Source organism: Megalops cyprinoides, chromosome 6 (assembly GCF_013368585.1).
Source record: "Megalops cyprinoides isolate fMegCyp1 chromosome 6, fMegCyp1.pri, whole genome shotgun sequence".
Taxonomy (NCBI): Eukaryota; Metazoa; Chordata; class Actinopteri; order Elopiformes; family Megalopidae; genus Megalops; species Megalops cyprinoides.
The window spans coordinates 30736265-30756049 of record NC_050588.1 but is presented as its reverse complement, the minus strand read 5'-3'; the positions used below and the strand labels follow the sequence as shown (position 1 = coordinate 30756049).

The following is a 19785-nucleotide window of genomic DNA, read 5'->3' as shown; positions in this document are numbered from 1 at the left end:
GCTACAAAAAGAAATAATATCATTCATTTGTGCCATTTTCACTGATGGATAATTCTGTCTATATATCTCTATTTAAGAATAACTTAATAACCCCACAACTGGAAAAAAATCCACCAGCTTGAGTCCTCAAAACATTAATGTGGAGTCTAACCATAAAGATAGAAAAATATTACTATTATTACAATTCCTAATATGACCAAGATAAAACACTTCGTAACACTGTAATATGTCATGACATAATATGTCATACACACACGCACACACACACATACACACACACACAGATACCGCTAGGGCGTTTAATGCCTTTCTGTTAGAAACATTGAATTATCAGACACGGAATCTTAACTTAAAGCCATTAAAGACAGTTCTTAAATAGGGCATTCTGAATGAAGTCAAAGAGCATGGGAGCATGGCGGTCAGAGTGACCCTGCCTCTGCGTCATGAGTCCTGTGGTATTAGAGGCAGGCACACAGGACGTATTCAAAGCGACAGGGCAAGACAGATCCCCAAAGACTAAAAAAAGAGTATATGCTATCAAGAGGGGATCAAAATCTTATTTTAAAATGCATCTAATGTTCATTTACAGAACTGTGATCACAGTATTTGAACTGTTAAAAAGAAAAAAGTTACACGAAGAAACCTGCAAATTTCCAAAACTCCAAAGTTACTTGTTAAAAGATTTGCCAAAATGTGATTACATGAAACATATTCTGTGATACAGTTACTCTAGTGTGTGCTGTTCTGTACTGATCTTTGAATGTATTATTTGGAATACATAAATGAATTATGAATAAAAACAAAAGTATTTCACTGCTCTTAGCCACCCCCGCACGGGAAAAAAAAAACCCCAATCCAGCACAACTTTGTATTTTGCACTTGTTTTCCCCTTTAAATATCCAGAGAAAATCACTTGACTGGGGAGAGCCCTGAGGTCACTTGAATGAATTTTTTTACTTGTTTATGTTGTTTTATAGTGTTTATCTTTTGTTTATATTTTGTTTTATCTTTATGTTTATCTTCTGTTTTCCTTTGTCTTCCTCGAGTAAGGCTGAAATCACTCCTTTAATTCAACAGTGAAAAACACGGCACTTCATGATTGGTGCTAAGTGTCCATTCCTTTAAAAACATGGCAATAAGCTCACCTCCCTCTCCAGCCCATATCTGACAGACTCATACTAACACACTTCGGCCTGACCAATCACAGCAGAGGCAGTCCCCTGGGGAGTGGGCGGCTGCTCTGTGCTAGTAGTTGTGGCAGGACTGACAACTTTTGTCATATCCTGAGAGCACTTTTCTCTAGCTCTCTCTCTCTCTGCGCAACTCTGTTAGACTTTCTTTAGCTCGGAGGTGCAGGGTTACCGCCTGCGTCTCAACCAGATGGCTGAGCTTGTGAGAATTCGTAAGAAACACCTTCAGACTCCCATCTGCAGGTAAGTCAGCAGCAGAATGAGCTCTGGGCTCGAGGTACAGGGAGGACATTGCTACAAAGGCGTGATTTACGTTTGCACTGTTGCAAGACATCTAAACTAGCAGCTGCAGAAACAAAGAAGTAGAAAAGTTGCACTGACAGCTCATTTGTTCCCTCCCACCTTCGGGACTGTAAACAATTCTCACTTACTGAGTGCTCTGACATTTAAGGAAGCTCTTTTGATGACGATATCTAGTAACAGTAAGCCAAATAGCTGATGCCGTTTCCAAATTGTATTTATCATTTGGTTATGCCTGGTTCAACCTACATTTGATACTGAGGATCTGTCAGTTTTAGAACTGTGTGCATTCCAAGTGGAGTGATGGTAGAACTCTTGGCCATTAAGTTGTTCTATGAACAGATTGCTTAGTAACTGACCAAAAGTAACTGTGTTGTCAGATATGCTTTGTTCTTTGATTAGTTATTTCCATGGCAGTTAGTTGTGGAGTCTGCACTGACTAACACAGAAAATTTAGCATGTTCCCAACCTCAGAAATTCAATGTTTATTTTCATATAGCCTGATTAGCAAACATCTTGAATTATCTGTCGTTACTTTTCTGCAAGCAGTTCAAAACAAGGACAAGCCATACGCAATAACAGCACTATTGGTTGTACTGGTTTAAAATCTGCAAGCCATGTGCTTTTGTTTTTGTTTAAACCAGAAAGGAAAAGACCCTTTGTGCCAGATATAAATCAGTGTTCAGATAGTAACTAATGCTATAAATATTTACAGTGTAAAACATGGGTAAAAGTACTGACTGTTTAGCAGGAAGTGTTAGCACAATGAAAGAAACTTGTTTCATGTGGGAAACATAAAGTTCAGGCATCCCACACCTACATGCTACCTCCACACCTTTTGACTTTCCAGGAAATTCATGTACTAAAATAAGACATTAACCAGTAGCTGCCTACTGTAAACAGATTCATCTAAGCAATCCCTTTCAATCCAGCATACTCCAATTCAATAACTGATGAATTGGTGAGTCTACCAACAGAATACAAAGCTATTTTAAAATCATCTCTATACCGCTTTCCACTTTGTGCACCAGCTATGTAAATGTATTACTGAAGTGACGCTGCTAATATCAAAATCTAGATAAGCGCCTGCTGCAACTTTGCTATGCGTGCTTTTGCTGTGACATAATTGCTTTATAAAACCTTTGCCAACTGGAGAGACACTTGAAGAGCTGTCAGACTCTCACTGCTCTTGGACGGTGAGGGCCGTCCTCCGTTCCTGACACAGCCGCCAATAGCAACAGCAACTGTTAACCTATGAAGAGCAAAAACTACAAAAAAAAAAAAAAAAAGGGCAAAACTACATAAAGGTGGAGTCTGGCTCCACTTCTTTTAGACAAAAATACGAAACAAGTAATATCTGTTAGAATATACTTTGTGACAAGCCAAGGGGAAGATTTTGGGTTGATTATTGAGTTATGTTGCAACATTTTATCATTTCTTCAGAGCAACACAGATTACCAAGAACACACATTCAGTAGATTGGAACCATAGTGTATATGCCAACTATTGAAGAACGTATACGTATTCTTAAATATAATGCTTTTGTTGGCTATACTTATCTAATGTCTCCTTTGCATGTGGCATTTATAAAATGGCTTTGCAGAAGTGACTGCATGTTCTGAGGTTTTCCTGTCTTCTACACTTGTGTCCATTACAGGAACAGGGCTTAAGTAAAGCAAAGGTTCTACTAACATTTTTTACTTCCTGTGAGGTATGTTCACGGTGGTAGTGGTGGTAGGGGACAACTTTTTTTCCAGCTTACTTGTACTTAACCACTGTCTGCCACAGATCATTTGCCCTGTTAAAGTGACAGAGACATCTGTAAGATTTTGGCATCCACAAAAATGAAGGAGAATTAGTAGGAGTTTAATATAATTCTGAACTTAAAGATTATGTCAGTGCAATAGGTATTCATGATACTACCTGGACTACTACCTGGACTGACTGAATCCATATGATGATAAACATAAACTAACTAAACATGACTAAACGTTTTAGAGAAAATAAATAAAATACATGGATTTCAATGATATTTGTTTGATTGAGAATAGTCATGTTCGATATGCTGAAGAAAAGCATTTCTATTTAAGAAATCCTGAGAACTCACAGACCTCACATGAAGTCAGCACTACCTTTTAGGGTCTACTGTAACATTGAGTAACTTTAAAGAATGAGGATCTGCAGTACTTAATGATGGTTAGTTTTCCTCTGTCATGGCAAATTGAGCCTTAATGATTCATCACAGCTACCGGCCTTCCCCAGACAACATGGTATTTGGTGCTAAATTGTTTTATTGCTTTCCTAATTTCAGGAGAAAACGCAGGGCAGCAAATTGTTTCAGCCTGTTGCCACAGCAGTCTTTCAGACTGTCATTTTTCTCGGAAAAGCACTCATAACATCGGTGCTCTCATTTTCTGGGAAAATATTAGCAACAAGTGCTTACACTACATACTGTACCCACCACTCTTGTTTTGTGTGAGAGGTTTCAGCAGTGCTGTATATGCACAGCAAGGTTCTCACATACTGTACAAAACAATAAGCTACAATATGTTGGAAACTGCATATAACTTAGAATTCTTCCATCATTAAGCTGGGCTGGTTTGCAAACAAGGCGTGAAGTTGTCCAAGACGTGGATCTCTCAGTGTCACATTGGAAGATGTGCACACAGTCTCCAGGTCTGGTTCAGGATCCACGAGGGGACAATGCCTTGAAGATATTTCCTTTTATGTGCAGGTTAAGGTGTCTGGTGAAGCAGCTGGATGAGAGAGACGTAGACTTTGAAGAGCTCAAAAAGAACTTGGATTACACTGCCTCCCTACTTGAGGCAGTTTACATTGATGAGACAAGGTATGATACTGAGGCAACATTGTAAGACTATAATATAGAACTCCATAAGTGTTTTTCCAAATATGTACTGTGACTGAATTCCATACTGCAACACTCTTTCCCTTGTAACTAACAAGGTCATTCGTTAGTGAACAGACTGTAGAATCTGCTGCTTTGGATCAGGGAATGAAGGCAAAAAAGAAAATAACACTAAAAGCAAATTGAAATAATATTTAATAAACTCAGGAGGTTAGTATCGTTGGAAATGACCATGGTACCAGTGACAGCCTGATCTGTGAGACTGCATCAGAGTTGCACGAGCCACTTGGTTCTGATGATCATGTCACCCAAAACAAGCCAACTATTAGCGCAAAGCCAATACCCCTTGCCAGCACATCTTTGTTTCTCATCCAAATATTGTAATCTCTGGCCAATTCCCAAATTTTCCAGATAACCATGTACTACAAAACAAAAGTTACATTAGCCTTTATTTTCATAACTTTGAGATTGTGAACTACTGTGGTCAAGATGCCGGTGCAGGTGCATCCCACTGCATTTTATCTTACTGTAGAACATGCTAATATATTCAGTATAATCATAATTCAGTACTGCAATGTACTGCACTGTCCTGCCCCCCTCGCTAGACCTTCCCGTCACTTTTTTCAACCCTTTTTTTCTCACCATCACCCCCTACTGGCAGGCAGACCCTTGACGGTGATGACGACCTCCAGCAGCTTCGTTCTGATGCTGTGCCCTCAGAGGTTCGCGACTGGCTGGCCTCCACCTTCACCCAAAAGGCACGACCTCCTGGAAAACGGTCCTACGAGAAACCGAAGTTCCGCAGCATCGTCCACGCGGTGCAGGCTGGGATATTCGTTGAACGGTGAGCAGGCCCTATATAAATGCACGCTCAAGGGTGTGATTTTGGGGATTTAGTATGCCAACATCTGTCACCATTTTTCATAAGTTTATTTAAAAGTGCCATTTATTTTTCCCTTCTGAATGTCTGCGTTGCAGGATGTTTCGTAAGGCCTACACTGCAGCCATGCCAAACCAACCTGCAGCTGTAGTTCACTGTCTCCGGGTAAGGCAAATCAAGTAGAAATTTCAGACTTTTCTGCACTGTGAATTCCTTAAATTGTGAAAGGGTGTGCATATCATGCTAAAGCTGTTTTTGGATAGCGTGTGATTATATAACTGAATCCCTCTCAAGATCTTGTATTTTCATCTCCAGGATGTTGACAGGTGGAATTTCAATGTGTTTGCACTGAACTCTGCAAGTTCAGGCCATGAATTACAGACGCTGTTCATCGAGCTGATCACCAGATACGAGCTCAACAGTCGATTTAAGGTCTCCTTTTATCTTCCTTCATACTAACGCACGTATTTAACTCACAGAACAAACTGCACGGTGGATTTGGTGTTTATTGTTCCTGCGATTGTTATCACTGATGACCCAGGAGAAACAATGAGCTCATTACTATGACTGTACATCACACATCTGCAGCTCCAATTCAGCCAGTTTTGATTTATTGTTATTTATAAAAGTCAAACGTTGCTAAGTAGTTACTCCATCAGCCTAGACAATGCCAGGAAAGATAAAAGCACAGTAACTTCATGTACCTTGTGATTTCAAACTTGAACTCACAATGCTCTAAATCTCTAGCGAAATGTAGTGCCCTTAAAAAAGCCCTAAAATTACACATCCTTTTCTCAAGTCATTCCCATTTCTGACCTAAGTGTTTTTTTGTTTTGTTTTTTTACAGATCCCCTTCTCTTGTTTGATGTCCTTTCTGGCTGCGCTGGAGAAAGGATACAACAAGCACAGGAACCCCTACCACTGTCACACGCATGCAGCTGACGTCACGCAGACCCTGCACTGCTTGCTACTGCGCACCGGACTTGTGGTACGGTGCTCAGCCACATCAACGACCCACTTCCTCCCACCACACAACACTCATTTCCATGTTTTTCAAGGGGTTTTTTTTATAACTGTATCTCTCAATTAACTTAGCATCCCTTGTTTAACATTTGAGGTGGTGATTTATACTAATATTTTTAATTATTCAGGACATGATCTATGATCATTCAGGGCAAGTGTGCATAATCTACTTCAGACTCAAGAATTGTATTATATTTTGGCCTTTCAAATCGTACATAGCTCCCAAGTATGCTTTTTTAAATTTTGTACCGATTTATTTTACACTTTGGTTCAATAGGAAACACTCGACCTCTAAAGTATGCTCTCTCTCTTTCGGGTTGGCCCCAGCATTGGCTGACTGAGCTGGAGGTCCTGGCCTGTCTATTTGCAGCAGCGATCCATGACTACGAACACACAGGCACCACAAACAGCTTCCTCATACACACGAGGTAAGGCAGGCGCTCGCTGCCCGCACCAGTATTTCCCTGGGTTATGAAAATGTGAAATTGCAGCTGCACACCAAACAAAACCAACGTCACTGGCTAAACAAGCTGTATGCCATTTTAATGGTGTGAAATGACACAGCACATTCTTATACTCAGGTGATTGGTCTCGACTCACTGCAGGGGTCACAGAAGGTTCCCTGTCACCTCTCAGAGTTGCGCTGTTTTGTAAGACACACAGCACAGACATAAATGCTCTCATTTATCAAACCTTTGCACGCTCTGCAGCAGATAAGCCACAAATGCACCACATACTTTTAAAGGGCTACACAGTGCCCTAGAAAAAGAGCCTGACTGAGTGTAACACAATTCGGCTTCTTTAGGCACCATTCTGAATGTGGTGGTAACTTAGAAACCTAGCTCAAATAGCTCCAGCACAGCTTAAGCAAACAACTCTCTCAGAGGCATATTTTTAGAAGATTTTCCCCCATGAAGAACTAAAGAGCACTGTCTCTTGGCATGTTTTCTCAATTTTTATTTTGGGAAAGAAAACACTGAGCCAAAGTCTCTATGGATCTCAAGGTAAGACAGGCCCAATATTAAATTAACACATACTTGTCATAGAATGCACACTGCTAATATAATGTTTCATGCAAAACCTCTATAAATGCTCACACTATCCAGATTCTGCATTTGTAAATGCAAAGAGGCATTGCCTATAGTCTGTTGCTGATGAAGGCTTACTGCTGCTTTGCTCATCAGAGCTGGATGTTAAGTTGTGCCCACACCAAAGAAGTATATTTAGGGTCCAATCTAATGACATCCACTGTAGCTTTAAAAAAATCTCTCCAAGACTTTGAACCCATAAAAAAACTCCCTGAAAAAGATTTTTTCAGCCAGAATTACACTGAAGTCAACATATGACTAACAAAAAAAGCATCCCACACAATTGCTTTTGACTCAGAACTCCTAAATAAGGCCTTTTATGTTGTCGTTTCCCATAATTCTGATTATGGCTCTGCACTTCACAAAAAACCCACACATCATGTCAGCGACTGAAAAGAAACAACCTCCATAAATAATAAACAACAAACAAGTAAAACAGTCTCCAAGAGAGAAATGTAGCTTAGTTTTAATTGGACCAATGTACTGTACAGTAGATGATTCACTATATGGGGTGCTGAGAAGCTCTCTTGTTAGCAGTGTAACTGTATGTTTATGTGTGCACATGTGTGTACTTATACAGCCCTTTATCTCTTGTTTTCATGGGCCTGATATGAATCTCATTTGTTTTGATCTTTCAAATTGCCTTCTCAGTGTGCTCCTTCAGGTCAATTCTAACAATTGCAAACATGCCCCTCTAAATTTATTTTGCATAAACCATTTGCTTTTCAGCTGTAATTTGAGACAATACAATGTTTACAAAATGAGTTTGCATGTGCGCCTTTGTTTTATGTCACCAGTTCATAGTTGAATCCTAGCACTGCCTTAAACATTTCCCACGCAGATAAAATACAAGTACATAGACAGGCCAGATACAGGAATTGTTTCAGCAACTTGTAAAGCATACAGATACAGGACACTATATGCAAAATTCAAATATTCGCACCATTAAATATGAGGACCAATGCCTGGCCTTGTGGCAACTCCTTTTTTCCTAACATGTCTTTCTTTGTCTCCTACGATGTGAAAGGTCCGACTTCGCCATGATCTACAACGATCGCTCCGTCCAGGAGAGCCACCATGTCAGCGCCACCTTCCGCCTGCTACAGGACGAGGAGATGAATATTTTCATCAACCTCTCACGAGAGGAATGGGTGTAAGAGCAGCCAAGGCTACCCACTTCCGCATCTGGGCCCCTTCCTTTCTCCCTTTCTCTCTACATTCAGACACTGCTGTCTATACTTTGTCTATACCACCTTTTTAGCTTTACTTTCTGCCATGGTTGGTGGATCAGGTTTTTTAAACAAAGTAGTTACTATATTGACTAGCATTGACAATTTCTTGTGCTCCTTGATTGTTGAATGTGCTCTTGACGATTTATTCCTGAATGCCTTTTATGCATTTCATCATAGCATGATTAAAATACTGAATAATATGCAGACGACATTATTATTCAGTGCGTCATCCATCTAGCAGTCAAGCATGCTGTCTGTTCACAGCATAAAAGAGAGAGAACTTGCTAATGGCAATAGCGGTCTCATAAACTGTACCTGTACTGTCCGCACACTCGATAGCTGTAACTGCTATAGGCCCTTTTTGCCTTTGCCAGCATTTATTTCCGCTAGTAGGCTATGACTGGCTAAGCAAGGTCACCCAGCAGCATAGGCACAATACGATTTATAACATATTCATGACAACACTGTCACAGGCTTGAAATCGGTGTGCATTCTCATTCCTGCTTGAGTTGGCAGGGGTTTGAACTCTGTTTATAAAATGAAGCCAGGCAGCTTAGTTCCACTGCTTTTTAATAGAAATTTTCATTGCTTTCCAAGAAATGCGTACACTTTATTCCAGATATACAGCACCCTCACTGCTGTCTAAAAAGGTTCCGCTTCAAGATGTCGGGGAATAAGAAGCTATCAGTTTGACACAACTGCTACCACATGTAGTCAGCATTATTCTGCCAAAGACTGATATCAACAGGTTGTGGGAAAAGGATGCCATCATAGCAAATCTCAAGACCACGTTCATCATACTAATAATATACTACAGAAGCCAGCTTTAAATGAGGTGCTTTGAAGGGCTCTGGAAATAATCCATCTCATGACTCACACTGTTTTGTGGTTCCTTCTCATATTTTGCTGTATAACAGGGAGATGCGCGCATTGGTCATAGAGATGGTACTGGCCACGGATATGTCCTCTCACCTCCTGCAAGTAAAAGGCATGAGAGCCTGCCTACAGCAGCAGGAACGGTAAGAGTCTCATTCATCACACTTTAAATAACACTAACGTTAAAGTCTATTTTGCCATCTCAGCTCACGGATTCTGTGCAGCTTTTTTTTTTTTTTAATTAGGGAAAATCAAGGCTTCACACCATCAGATACACTGAACCTGTACATGTCAATCTTACAGGATTGACAAGCCCAAAGCACTGTCCCTGCTGCTTCATACGGCAGATATTAGCCATCCCACCAAGCCCTGGCCTCTTCACTCCCGCTGGACAAAGGCACTAATGGAGGAGTTCTTCAGACAGGTATCAGCCCACAGTACCCTGATGTGAAGAAACTGGCCAAATATAAAAAAAATTCATATAAAATGTCTTCTTAAAAATCTTCTTAAAAAAAAAACATGAATGGAAGATTCATTTCGTTTAAAACACACAGGACAAAAACAGGCAAACCAGCACAGGCAAAAGGGGACAAAAACGGTTATAACGAGAAAAACTGCACCCTTTTCCAAACTGGCCTTCCTAATTTGGAGGCGTGGCCAAAGAACTAGCCAACCAATTGCTCAACGTCTGCACAGAAACACTTACATGCTCATGCAAACAACACTGACAGAGAGGAGATGGGCAGTTGGGATCTTCTGACAAAACCAAATGGTTTCATTTGGATTTCGTTCACTAACTCACACATTCTTCCAGTTTGTCCAGTTCAGTGGTATTTTAGCCTAGCTCTGCTTTAAAACTGAAATCAGGAGGAACGGAAAAGAACAGCGACGGTGAGTCAGACTGGAAAGCCATGAAACCGCTGAACTGTATTTTTTAATATTATACTGCTAAAACAAGGTATCAACAAGGTATTAGTTCAATAATTATTGAAAATGAGCAAGTAGTTTAATCAGTACTTACCTAGAAATATATTGTAATCTCAGTTCTAGATTTTTCTGAGAGACAGATTTGTTTTTTTTTTGCCAAACAACAAAGCATCACCATGGATTCATCCTTTGACTGAAGAAGGAAATACCTTATAGAATGAACTGTTTTGTGAGACTCACAGTCACATGCTTAAAGAAAAGGATGCACTAACCAAACTGGTGTACTGAGTACTAAGCAGTTTGTGGACATCTGTTACATATCTATAATTCTTTTAAGCTGCCTGTATATCAGCCTGGCCCAAGTAACACTTGCCTACATTCACTTGTCAATTTTAGTTCTGTAGTTTTTCATAGGCTGATGGTTGGTGAATAATCTGAGTTGCTGGACTGGTAAATGAAATGAACAAATCTTTTAGAAAAGTGTCCAAGTGCATACAGCACAGTAAAGATTTGGGCAAAAAGATTTGTTAGTTTGTGAACCGCACACCACCATGACATGAGATGAACTGGATGACAAAATAAAATATCTGATGGTTTGTAAAAAAGAAAATGAAAATGCAGGCTCAAACAAATTATACATTCATACTCCATAACACATTAAAAACACTATGTCAATGATAAATTCATCATCTTCAGATGCAGTAATGAAGAATATTGCAGAACAGGCCTAGGTACCATGTACAGTAAAACTGTTTCCCTTTTCATTAGGGTGATAGAGAGGCAGAACTAGGCCTCCCATTCTCTCCTCTGTGTGATCGGAAGAACACTTTAGTCGCCCAGTCCCAGATAGGTAATGTACCAAACCTTATAATTCAACGTGGTAATCACTCCTCTACTGTGTTATGGCACATTTACGACCATGGGAAATAACTACGGTCCTGTTTTTCAATAGAAACAGATCTCTCAATGTCTTATTCTCGTGAGCATCCTATATGTCATGTTTACTACCTCAAGGAAATTGTTTGCGCATGGTTATGATCTGCACTGCAGAGATATTGCTTCACAGCTTGTGTTTCAAATTGCTAAGCATGTGTTCCCTCAATTATAGCTGTTGATACGTGTCATAAATTAATGGACCATAATGTACATACAGGTTTTATTGACTTCATTGTGGATCCTACCTTCTCCCTGCTGACGGACATGGCTGAGAGGATTGTCATCCCTCTGGTTCAAGAGAATCCAGACCCACCAGACCCTTGCAATCGAAACAGGTGTACTGTTTAATGTGATCTGTCCTCTGCTCTCAGAGCTGTTAATGGTTATACATTCATATGTACATCTGTACATAACAGTCCAGGTGTGCTTTGATCGTTTAAATTGTATAATGATTGATTAACGGAATCTGAGCTTGCTACGTAACATGGCAGAAATCTTGTGCCATTATTTACTTATATATCTTCCTAACTCCTGTAGTTATCCCTAGCTATCCTGTAGCTATCCATAGATATCTCCCTAGCTTTTTTAGACTGATGGATGAACTGCTCTAAAATCTATATATCCCCCCCCCCCCCCCCCCAAAGTTCTTTGTGGAAGGAGAGCTCACGAGGCTTGCAGTGGAGTCTTGCTCACATCACAGCAGAACTTGTCAGCTTCAGGTCTACATGGACTCGGCACACTGAAGACAACAAATTTAAATGGAAAGAGAGAGCGTCAAATGGTAAGTAGCTAGCTAACTCATTTAGATCACTAACATCAGTTCTACACACACACACACAACCTTTAACTAGCTAGTAATTTAATACTGTCAACATTCCAAGACTTTCCAAGCTCTGTCTGTGAACTTAAAATCAATTCTGAGCTGGTGAGCTGCAGCTACTATGGGACACAGATAACTTGTCATGGCTGCTGCCAAATCCTCCATGAACACCTGAAGGAATATGGTACGTTCTGAAAGATGTTAAACAGTTCAACTTTAACAATCATCCCTTAATCCCATTCACTGCAGCAATGCTTCCCACAATGGCATTACATACCTAAGGTGCCACTCATGGTTTTGCATCTTTGAAGCTAACTGCCTAATCCTTTTGAGTGCACTTAAATGCTACTGAATGTCAAGTCACTCTGAATAAGCTGAGCTCTACCAATGGCTACACATAATATAAATCAATCAGAAAATGAAAAAGAAAAGACTGGCAGTCCACAAATTTCAGTTAAGTAGCTACTGTAGCCATCTCATTCATATACAATGGAGTACAGCAGCTGTACAGTAAAGTAGATATTTAGCTACAGTGGCTTGTTTACAGTCAGAAAAATCTTGACCTTGCCTTATGGAAAGATGAACAGCAGGGTAAGAAAATGAAGGGTAAGAAACAACTTTTTTACTGTAATTCAAAATGCAGCTTACCAACAGCGTTCGTATTAGAACTTAATCTTCAGTCATTATTCAGGTAAATGAATTAATAGCAATAATTAACACACAGCAATATTTCCCCCTTGGCCTCACTGTCTTTCGATCGGTCTCACAGGCTCAATGGATCAGAGCTCCACTGAGGAGCTCTCACCCAGCACTGAGGATGCCTCACAGGAGAACGCACAGAAACCCCAAGAGATGAACACTAATGAGGGATTGCCAAAAGCAGAGAGATCAAACACCATATACTGTAGCCAGTAAATGAAACAGTGACTGTCAGCTAAATTACGGGGTATTTTATCTTTGTACCTCAGCGGCTATGTTTAAATGGCAGGTAAAAAAACGGGCTCACAGACATAGGGCACTGCCCCCCTCCCCGACCCCGTTCTCTTACTTGCTTAGTATGAATTAGCGACTGTAACCTTTGAACCTCCTAAGCAAATGCTCAGAGAACATAAGTAAAAGTTCCTGTAAATGTGTCATTTTTAAATAGCCCTTAGTTCGGCAAGTTAGCCAAAAGTTAGGAAGATAGCAATTATACAATTATATAGCAAAAAATACAAGTGACAAGTAGACTATACACAGTCCTATTGTTTTAGATCTGAATAATACTGTAAATGATTTAACATGCTGGTCATGTTGTAAATTTATTGTAGCTAAGGGATGTTCAGTGATGGATTTACTTTTCGTCAACTCAATCACTGAATAAATGAATGGAATGACAAGAAGGAAGAAAAAAACACAACCACCACATGCCATAGCATTTCATCAACACTGTAGATAAGGATAAGCCCAACCAGATACAGGCATCTTCCCCAAGGAAATGCCAGACAGCAAGGAATAAGTTTTTATCTGCCAAGATTTATTTTTGTTATTATTACTGTAACTGTATTTAATATTGTAGGATGAATCATAAGGGACTGGATCAGTGTGTTAGACCTTTCTGTCAGTTAAAGCTTAGGTGGATACCTTTTGTTTCTAGGGGTGTAAACCTCTCAACAAGACAATACTATAGTGATACTGTATTGAGACATAAGCAATGATACAATATTTCAGAATATATCTAAGAATTTGCTTATATATATTCAAAATACAATGTGATATGATTACAGACATTTCCATACAATATGATTCAACATAAACTTAACAGTATTCTATGGTTTGAAGGAAACGTATAGTATCTAAGCATTAGTTAATTACATCCCATTGAAATAACACTCAATGAGCAAAGAAAACCAGAATTGTCGTAAGTGCTGTAATTTTATCCAAAGTGATGCAATAATAGTAATAAAAACAAAAAAGGTAAAAAGCCAATAGTATGGATCAGTTCTCATGTCCAAACTGTGTCATCGCTTTTGTGTCGATGCATCAATATAAACTGATGTATTGTTACACCCCTATTTGTTCCCCAGGTTGGTCACCATGAATAATAATCCATATATCCTAATATTCTGAGGCATCAAAAGGGTTATTCACAACAATCAATACAGAATACCAAATACAGAATTTATTGTGGCTGGGAAAATATGATGTACTTATTTTTAGGAATACGCACACTGGATTTATATTTTCAGGTTTCAGCTGAATATCAAACTAAATCCCATATCATACCTTGTCTAAAGACCAACATCAAAGGTACAGTCCAAAACAAGAGACACATTAAGAATACTGTTCTCTTTTTCCATTTCTCTCCTTTACATTGTTTTCCCCTAGTTATTTTCCATTATTCCCGGTAAGTAATCAGTGATATACTTTGTGGCGTGTCTGCTGTCAAAAGCCTCCCGCTGTAAAACTGCATGAATGCACCTGAAAGCGACATCAAATGTAACTGCAAATGCTGTTGATGTTTCAGCGGGAGCCGACATCGTTATTACATCCTCTCACACATCACGTACTATTTGGTATGAGGGGGGAAAAATGGCAAGGTGAGATTTGGTACCTTGGTTGTTCAGTTGTACAGTGTAATCTGTGGAACTCCTGTCTTCCATTACGTAGTTTCCATATCCATTACCATCTCGCCAACAGCTGCATTAATCATATTAGTGCAAAGGTTGTCCAACGTCTCCTGCTGCATTTACAGAAGAACAGATGACAGAAGATTATTCTTGTCTTGTATATAGAGACTGTCACCTTTCCCCAAATCATCCTTTCACTGTAAACATATTACTTTTTCCTGTGACGCGATTCTTTGTGGGAGAAAGCAACACAATGTATTTACCAACAGGGCCAACTTTAGCTTTGTAAAATATAAACCTACATGAGATAATTTGGTTCAACTGACTAAATCCTGAGATTTTGATGAATCAATACCCCTAAAAAGACTGAGGTATTCATTCAAATCCAAATCCTGGTTCTGGTGTTTCCTTATTTATCTGAGATCTGTTATACCACTTAACAGTCTATTTCCCTGTAATTTATTGTATTTGTAAGTATTGTTTAAACCAAATAACCAAACTGTCCCTTCAACCTGTATATTCATTGTTGCTTCTCAGACATCCAGTCCCTTAGCAGAGCCACTTCAAGGAGCATTTATGTGTCTGTATATGTGAAGCAAATCAAAGTGAACTTGGAAAATAAACATTTTATTGGTAGTGCAACTGTTTTTGTTTCATTGCTCCACCAGGAGGGGGTAGAGCATAAACACTGGGCTTCAAAACATTGTCAAAAGGAGGCTGAGGTTGAAAAACACACATTAGATGCCTCATTTTCTGGAATTGACATTTAGATATATATGGCTTTTAGGTGTTAATATGCATTCTGCCATCATTTTTTGCGCTTCAGTTACCCTACAATAAAAATGACATGAAATTAAGTTATAAAGCAGATGTTTCTGATCACTGCCATTAGCACCTGCTCATAATCTGGAATGGGGATTTTTCATTTCTTTGTAATAGTGACAGTGCTACTGTTACTACTGCTTGCATTTGGGAATTATTACTAGGATGCTTTATGATCTTTAACTGATGACCACCCCCAAAAGACATGTATCAGGAACCTGTTTTACCACCAAAATGTAAAGATTAAAGCATTACAACAAAGCTGCTACTAAATGACATAATTTCAGTGCAGGCCTGCATTACCAGTCAAATGAATCCAAAAGAATCTGGATACAACTTAACGCCCTTAGTTGGGTATAGCGCAATCGCCTTACCAAGTATGCTGATGATTTGGATGTTGGCGTTTCTTCATAGCAACCTTGATTAAACTAACCTAGCTAGCCAACACCACCTTGTTTTGGTTTTAGCGCCCACAGCTTTTTTGCTAACAAAAACAAACAGGCTAGCGAGCGCGCAATTAGTGGACTTACGTTAGCAAGCTAATCTAACGTTACTGATGTTAGTTATCTCATATGGGGGTAAAACATCAAAAGAGTAACTCAGTTTTTATCAGATTTTTTTCTTAAAGTTTATATTTAACGCAGTTTATATTTATGTACCGAGCTAAATGGTCGAAACTTGCACAGTATTTACCTAGCTAGCTAGCTAAGATTTTACTTACGTCCTTACGTTAGTTCATATGACAACGCTCGCGCCTTTAGGAACGGTCAGGCCAACTCACAACGAGAAGGTAATCGAGCAATGGAGTCTGGGTAGTTTATAGTGCGGGCAGAAAATTCCACAATGGAACTCAATGGTACTCGTGTCCTCCTCACACACTTAAGGCTCGCGCAATCATGGACTCCGCCAAACAGTTTGAAATAGTATACAATTGTCTGCGTGCCACTTAAGTCTGTTTACGGCAGAATTAGTCCTTACCAGAGAAATAACTTACCGCTTCGGCTCCTAGGCAGGTGTCTTACAAACACGCCCATTTGAAAGAAAACAAAATTGGTGCTGTACTACTGACATGCAGCAGCTCTGTCGCTAGCTAACTATTGTAGATGCTGGACGGTAGGTGCGCGTGTATAACTAGTTTGCCAGCATATCTCGATTTAGCCTCATTTTCTGTGCAGTCCGCGAGATTCGCATGGCCGCGGCTAGCGTGTTTATCCCAACCACGTCCATTTCGGCGTCCAGTAGTCCTAAATCCTCCATGAAGCCCTCGTGTTTAATACGACTTTGTCGTTGGATACACGATGTTCCCCTTCATTCGCTAACAAAAGCAAACCTCTTACAGGTCGTGTGCCATTTGTCACTCCAAAAACAAGTCAAGAATAATCGAGCATACTCTTGAATCCCAAAGGCATGCTGTCTGCGATAAACCAATGACATGTAAGACTATTTTACCTTCGTTGGATCATTGGAAAGCAGAAGTTAATTAGTCAGTTAATTTATGATCCTTATTTATTTATTTATGCTTTTTTTGTTGAAAATTGATTTAATTACTTTAAAAATACGTCAGTTTTTGTCCTCTGCACTCACCTCTATGAGTCAGTTTGTTGTCTTGGTTGAGGAAGTTCAGTTTCCTCTCCAGTTCATGTAAGATTACAATATATTAAGGATGCCCTGAAATCCGGTGGGATTCTGACCCTCCTTCTGACCCCCACTGCTTAGTAGCCCTGATATAGAGTGTGCCTTTTTTAATTCTTCATTGAGTCAACTCTATAAGTTCACTTTGCCATCAGATTTCAACATTCAAACAATATTTTTTGTGTGCCACGCAGTAAAATATTGAATGGTTTCAATTCAACATCGTAGACCAGCAGCATTTTGAAAAATTAATGTGAATGATGTTTTACGCTCACTGCTCATTGTCCATTAAATATTTCATATGCTAGCTTTCTATTTTTAGGAGTCCTGCATGAGGGCCTTGCATTGCACATGTTCAGTGATGCAAAAGTAATGTTTAACCTTAAGTCTGAAATGGAAAATTTCCACTTATAGAAGACACTGGGGTAAAACTGTATTATGAGTACTGAATTTTGAAATGTGTTTTAATTGGTTATGGGAACATTACTGTCACATTGGTGTTAAATGCATAATGATGTTAAAAAAAAAGTTCATTCAAGACATTGCTGGTTAATTTGTGGTGGCATTGTATAGTGGTCCTGTTTGTAGGCTTAATTTTGAATTACTCCAAATACAACTCTTGCTTCTAGGTTCGCAAACCTTTTCAACTGATGATGATTTCCAAACTGCTGCTCAAAGATGTGAATGTTGTGTTCTGGATTTCTTACATTTCCTCTTTAAATTTTCTAAAGGGCTACTTCTCTCAACAAAACAGGTGATTCATCTGGCCTTCAGTGACAATTTGCCCACTTCTGAGGAATAGATCCATCTGGATAAAAGTGAACATTTGATTAACATAACAGAATATCACCTCTTACAATGGTTGCACTAATGTTTAATCCACAGGGTTTTGACCTCCAAAAGCAATTTTCCCTGCCTAAGTTGAACTTTGAATACCAGACATTTGAAATTCCATTAAACTGCAATTACGCTCGGGTGTATTGAAAAGTAAAAAGCAAGTGCATGTGCTCATGTAGCAGATTTTTTAATATCAGCAATGTCATATAAACAATATTCTATACATTTTGCAATCATACATTTACAGCAGTGTATACAAATGTATATTTTACAAATGTCTACTAGAGAGTCCTGTCTACAGTTCTTACATACGCATTATCAGAATCTCCTTCCTTTGACACTTAATGATGAAACACCTACAGATGACTTGGCCCACTAAAAGTGTTACTGTTAGTCAGGTCTGGCTAATAATAAACATCCAGACTCCTTGACAGCCAGTCCTTTCCCAGTAGTGAGCACAGTCAGTATCTGATGCTGAGAGCCTAGCTTGACATGCGGTTTATGTGCTGTGGAGTGAGATTATGACAGTGAACACTGAAAAAGTAACCCAACCCAGACTGAAAAATTGGAGTTTAAAATATACATAGGGGACGAAAGCAAGCAAAAGGAATAGTCACCGGACAGCTGTTCTGTGTTGCATGACCACTCAGCTAACAAAGTATATTTGACTCTGAATCTTTCACAGAGCCAGGTGTAATCATCCCTTAACAAACGGGACTTCTAGAAAAAGCAAGAGCGCCAAACAGTCCTGCTATTACCAAGTTGCAGATTTAGGGTTGGGGTGGGGTGGGTTGTCTTTTGTCAACAGTATCATGCAATTATGATTTGTTAGCTACGTCAGAGAACAAATTGGCTATACATGGTGCTATGAAAATCCCCCTCTTCTAAACCGTGTTTTTTTTTTTACTCCTCACAAATTAAATGTCTAATCTACCACACAAGTAATATAAAAGAAGACATATAAGGCCTGTATTGTATTTAGAAACTGACTCAGAAAAAAACCCTGTTGCCATTTACAATAAGTCTATAGATGAGGATCTTAAAGTGATCTCTACTGCTGTTTTATTTCTGCAGTGTGCATATCACTGCAGTATGCACAGTACGACAAAGAAGGGAAAAATACTGCCCTCTAAAACTGGGCCATGTATTATCAGACACAGACACCCACTTTCAAAGAACCCCAGGGTTGTGATAAACTCTTACCTCATATAACACAACAGCAACAATAACATCATCTTAAAGAACTGGTACAAAGCAAGAAATCAAAGCAGGTATATCAATATTGTCTCAGCCTTTCCTGGACTGTGAAGGCAAAACTAATTTTAGAATACAGATAAAGATTCAATTGACAGTTTTCACTATGTTGATCCTTGGCCCAACAAAGTTAGATATACTGATATTGCTTTAAGATGGAATGCCCTTGAAAGTTGTACAGTTAAATAACAGTAGCATAAAAAGAGGGAAAAAATCAGAACACAAAAAGTCAATTTCAACATCTTGAGCACTGAAATAAAACTTAGTTTGGACTGTAATGAAATGTATTCAAGAATTGTTAAACAAAAGTGTATGTACAGATTATTTAACAATATGCTTGTGGAAAATTAAGAAATGAAATAAAAAGATTTCCACTGAAAACAGATGCTACTGACCCTGTTCTCCAAGCAGTGCTCTGCTGTATTTTAATGATGTTTCCATGCTGTTGCCATACATGGTTGAACAGCACACATGACCCCTAACTGTAGAAAAT

At 39.2% G+C, this 19785-nt stretch overlaps 1 protein-coding gene across 1 annotated transcript; it reads left to right on the top strand.

Moving 5' to 3' along the window:
- Positions 1-1351: 1351 nt before the first annotated feature.
- Positions 1352-13637, top strand: LOC118779325 (calcium/calmodulin-dependent 3',5'-cyclic nucleotide phosphodiesterase 1B-like). The gene is made up of 14 exons (XM_036531372.1): positions 1352-1433; positions 4225-4338; positions 5018-5200; positions 5335-5401; positions 5552-5668; positions 6084-6224; positions 6587-6687; positions 8375-8500; positions 9497-9598; positions 9759-9879; positions 11151-11232; positions 11536-11653; positions 11963-12099; positions 12908-13637. The coding sequence occupies exons 1-14, from the start codon at positions 1381-1383 to the stop codon at positions 13051-13053; spliced, it is 1608 nt and encodes a 535-aa protein (XP_036387265.1). The 5' UTR covers positions 1352-1380; the 3' UTR covers positions 13054-13637.
- The last annotated feature ends 6148 nt before the right edge of the window (positions 13638-19785 follow it).

Coding starts and splice junctions, on each gene's coding strand:
- LOC118779325 (XM_036531372.1), top strand. CDS start 1,381: ATGGCTGAGCTTGTGAGAATTCGTAAGAAACACCTTCAGACTCCCATC. Junction 8,501..9,496: donor CTCTCACGAGAGGAATGGGT/GTAAGAGCAGCC, acceptor GCTGTATAACAG/GGAGATGCGCGCATTGGTCA. Junction 11,654..11,962: donor GACCCTTGCAATCGAAACAG/GTGTACTGTTTA, acceptor CCCCCCCCAAAG/TTCTTTGTGGAAGGAGAGCT.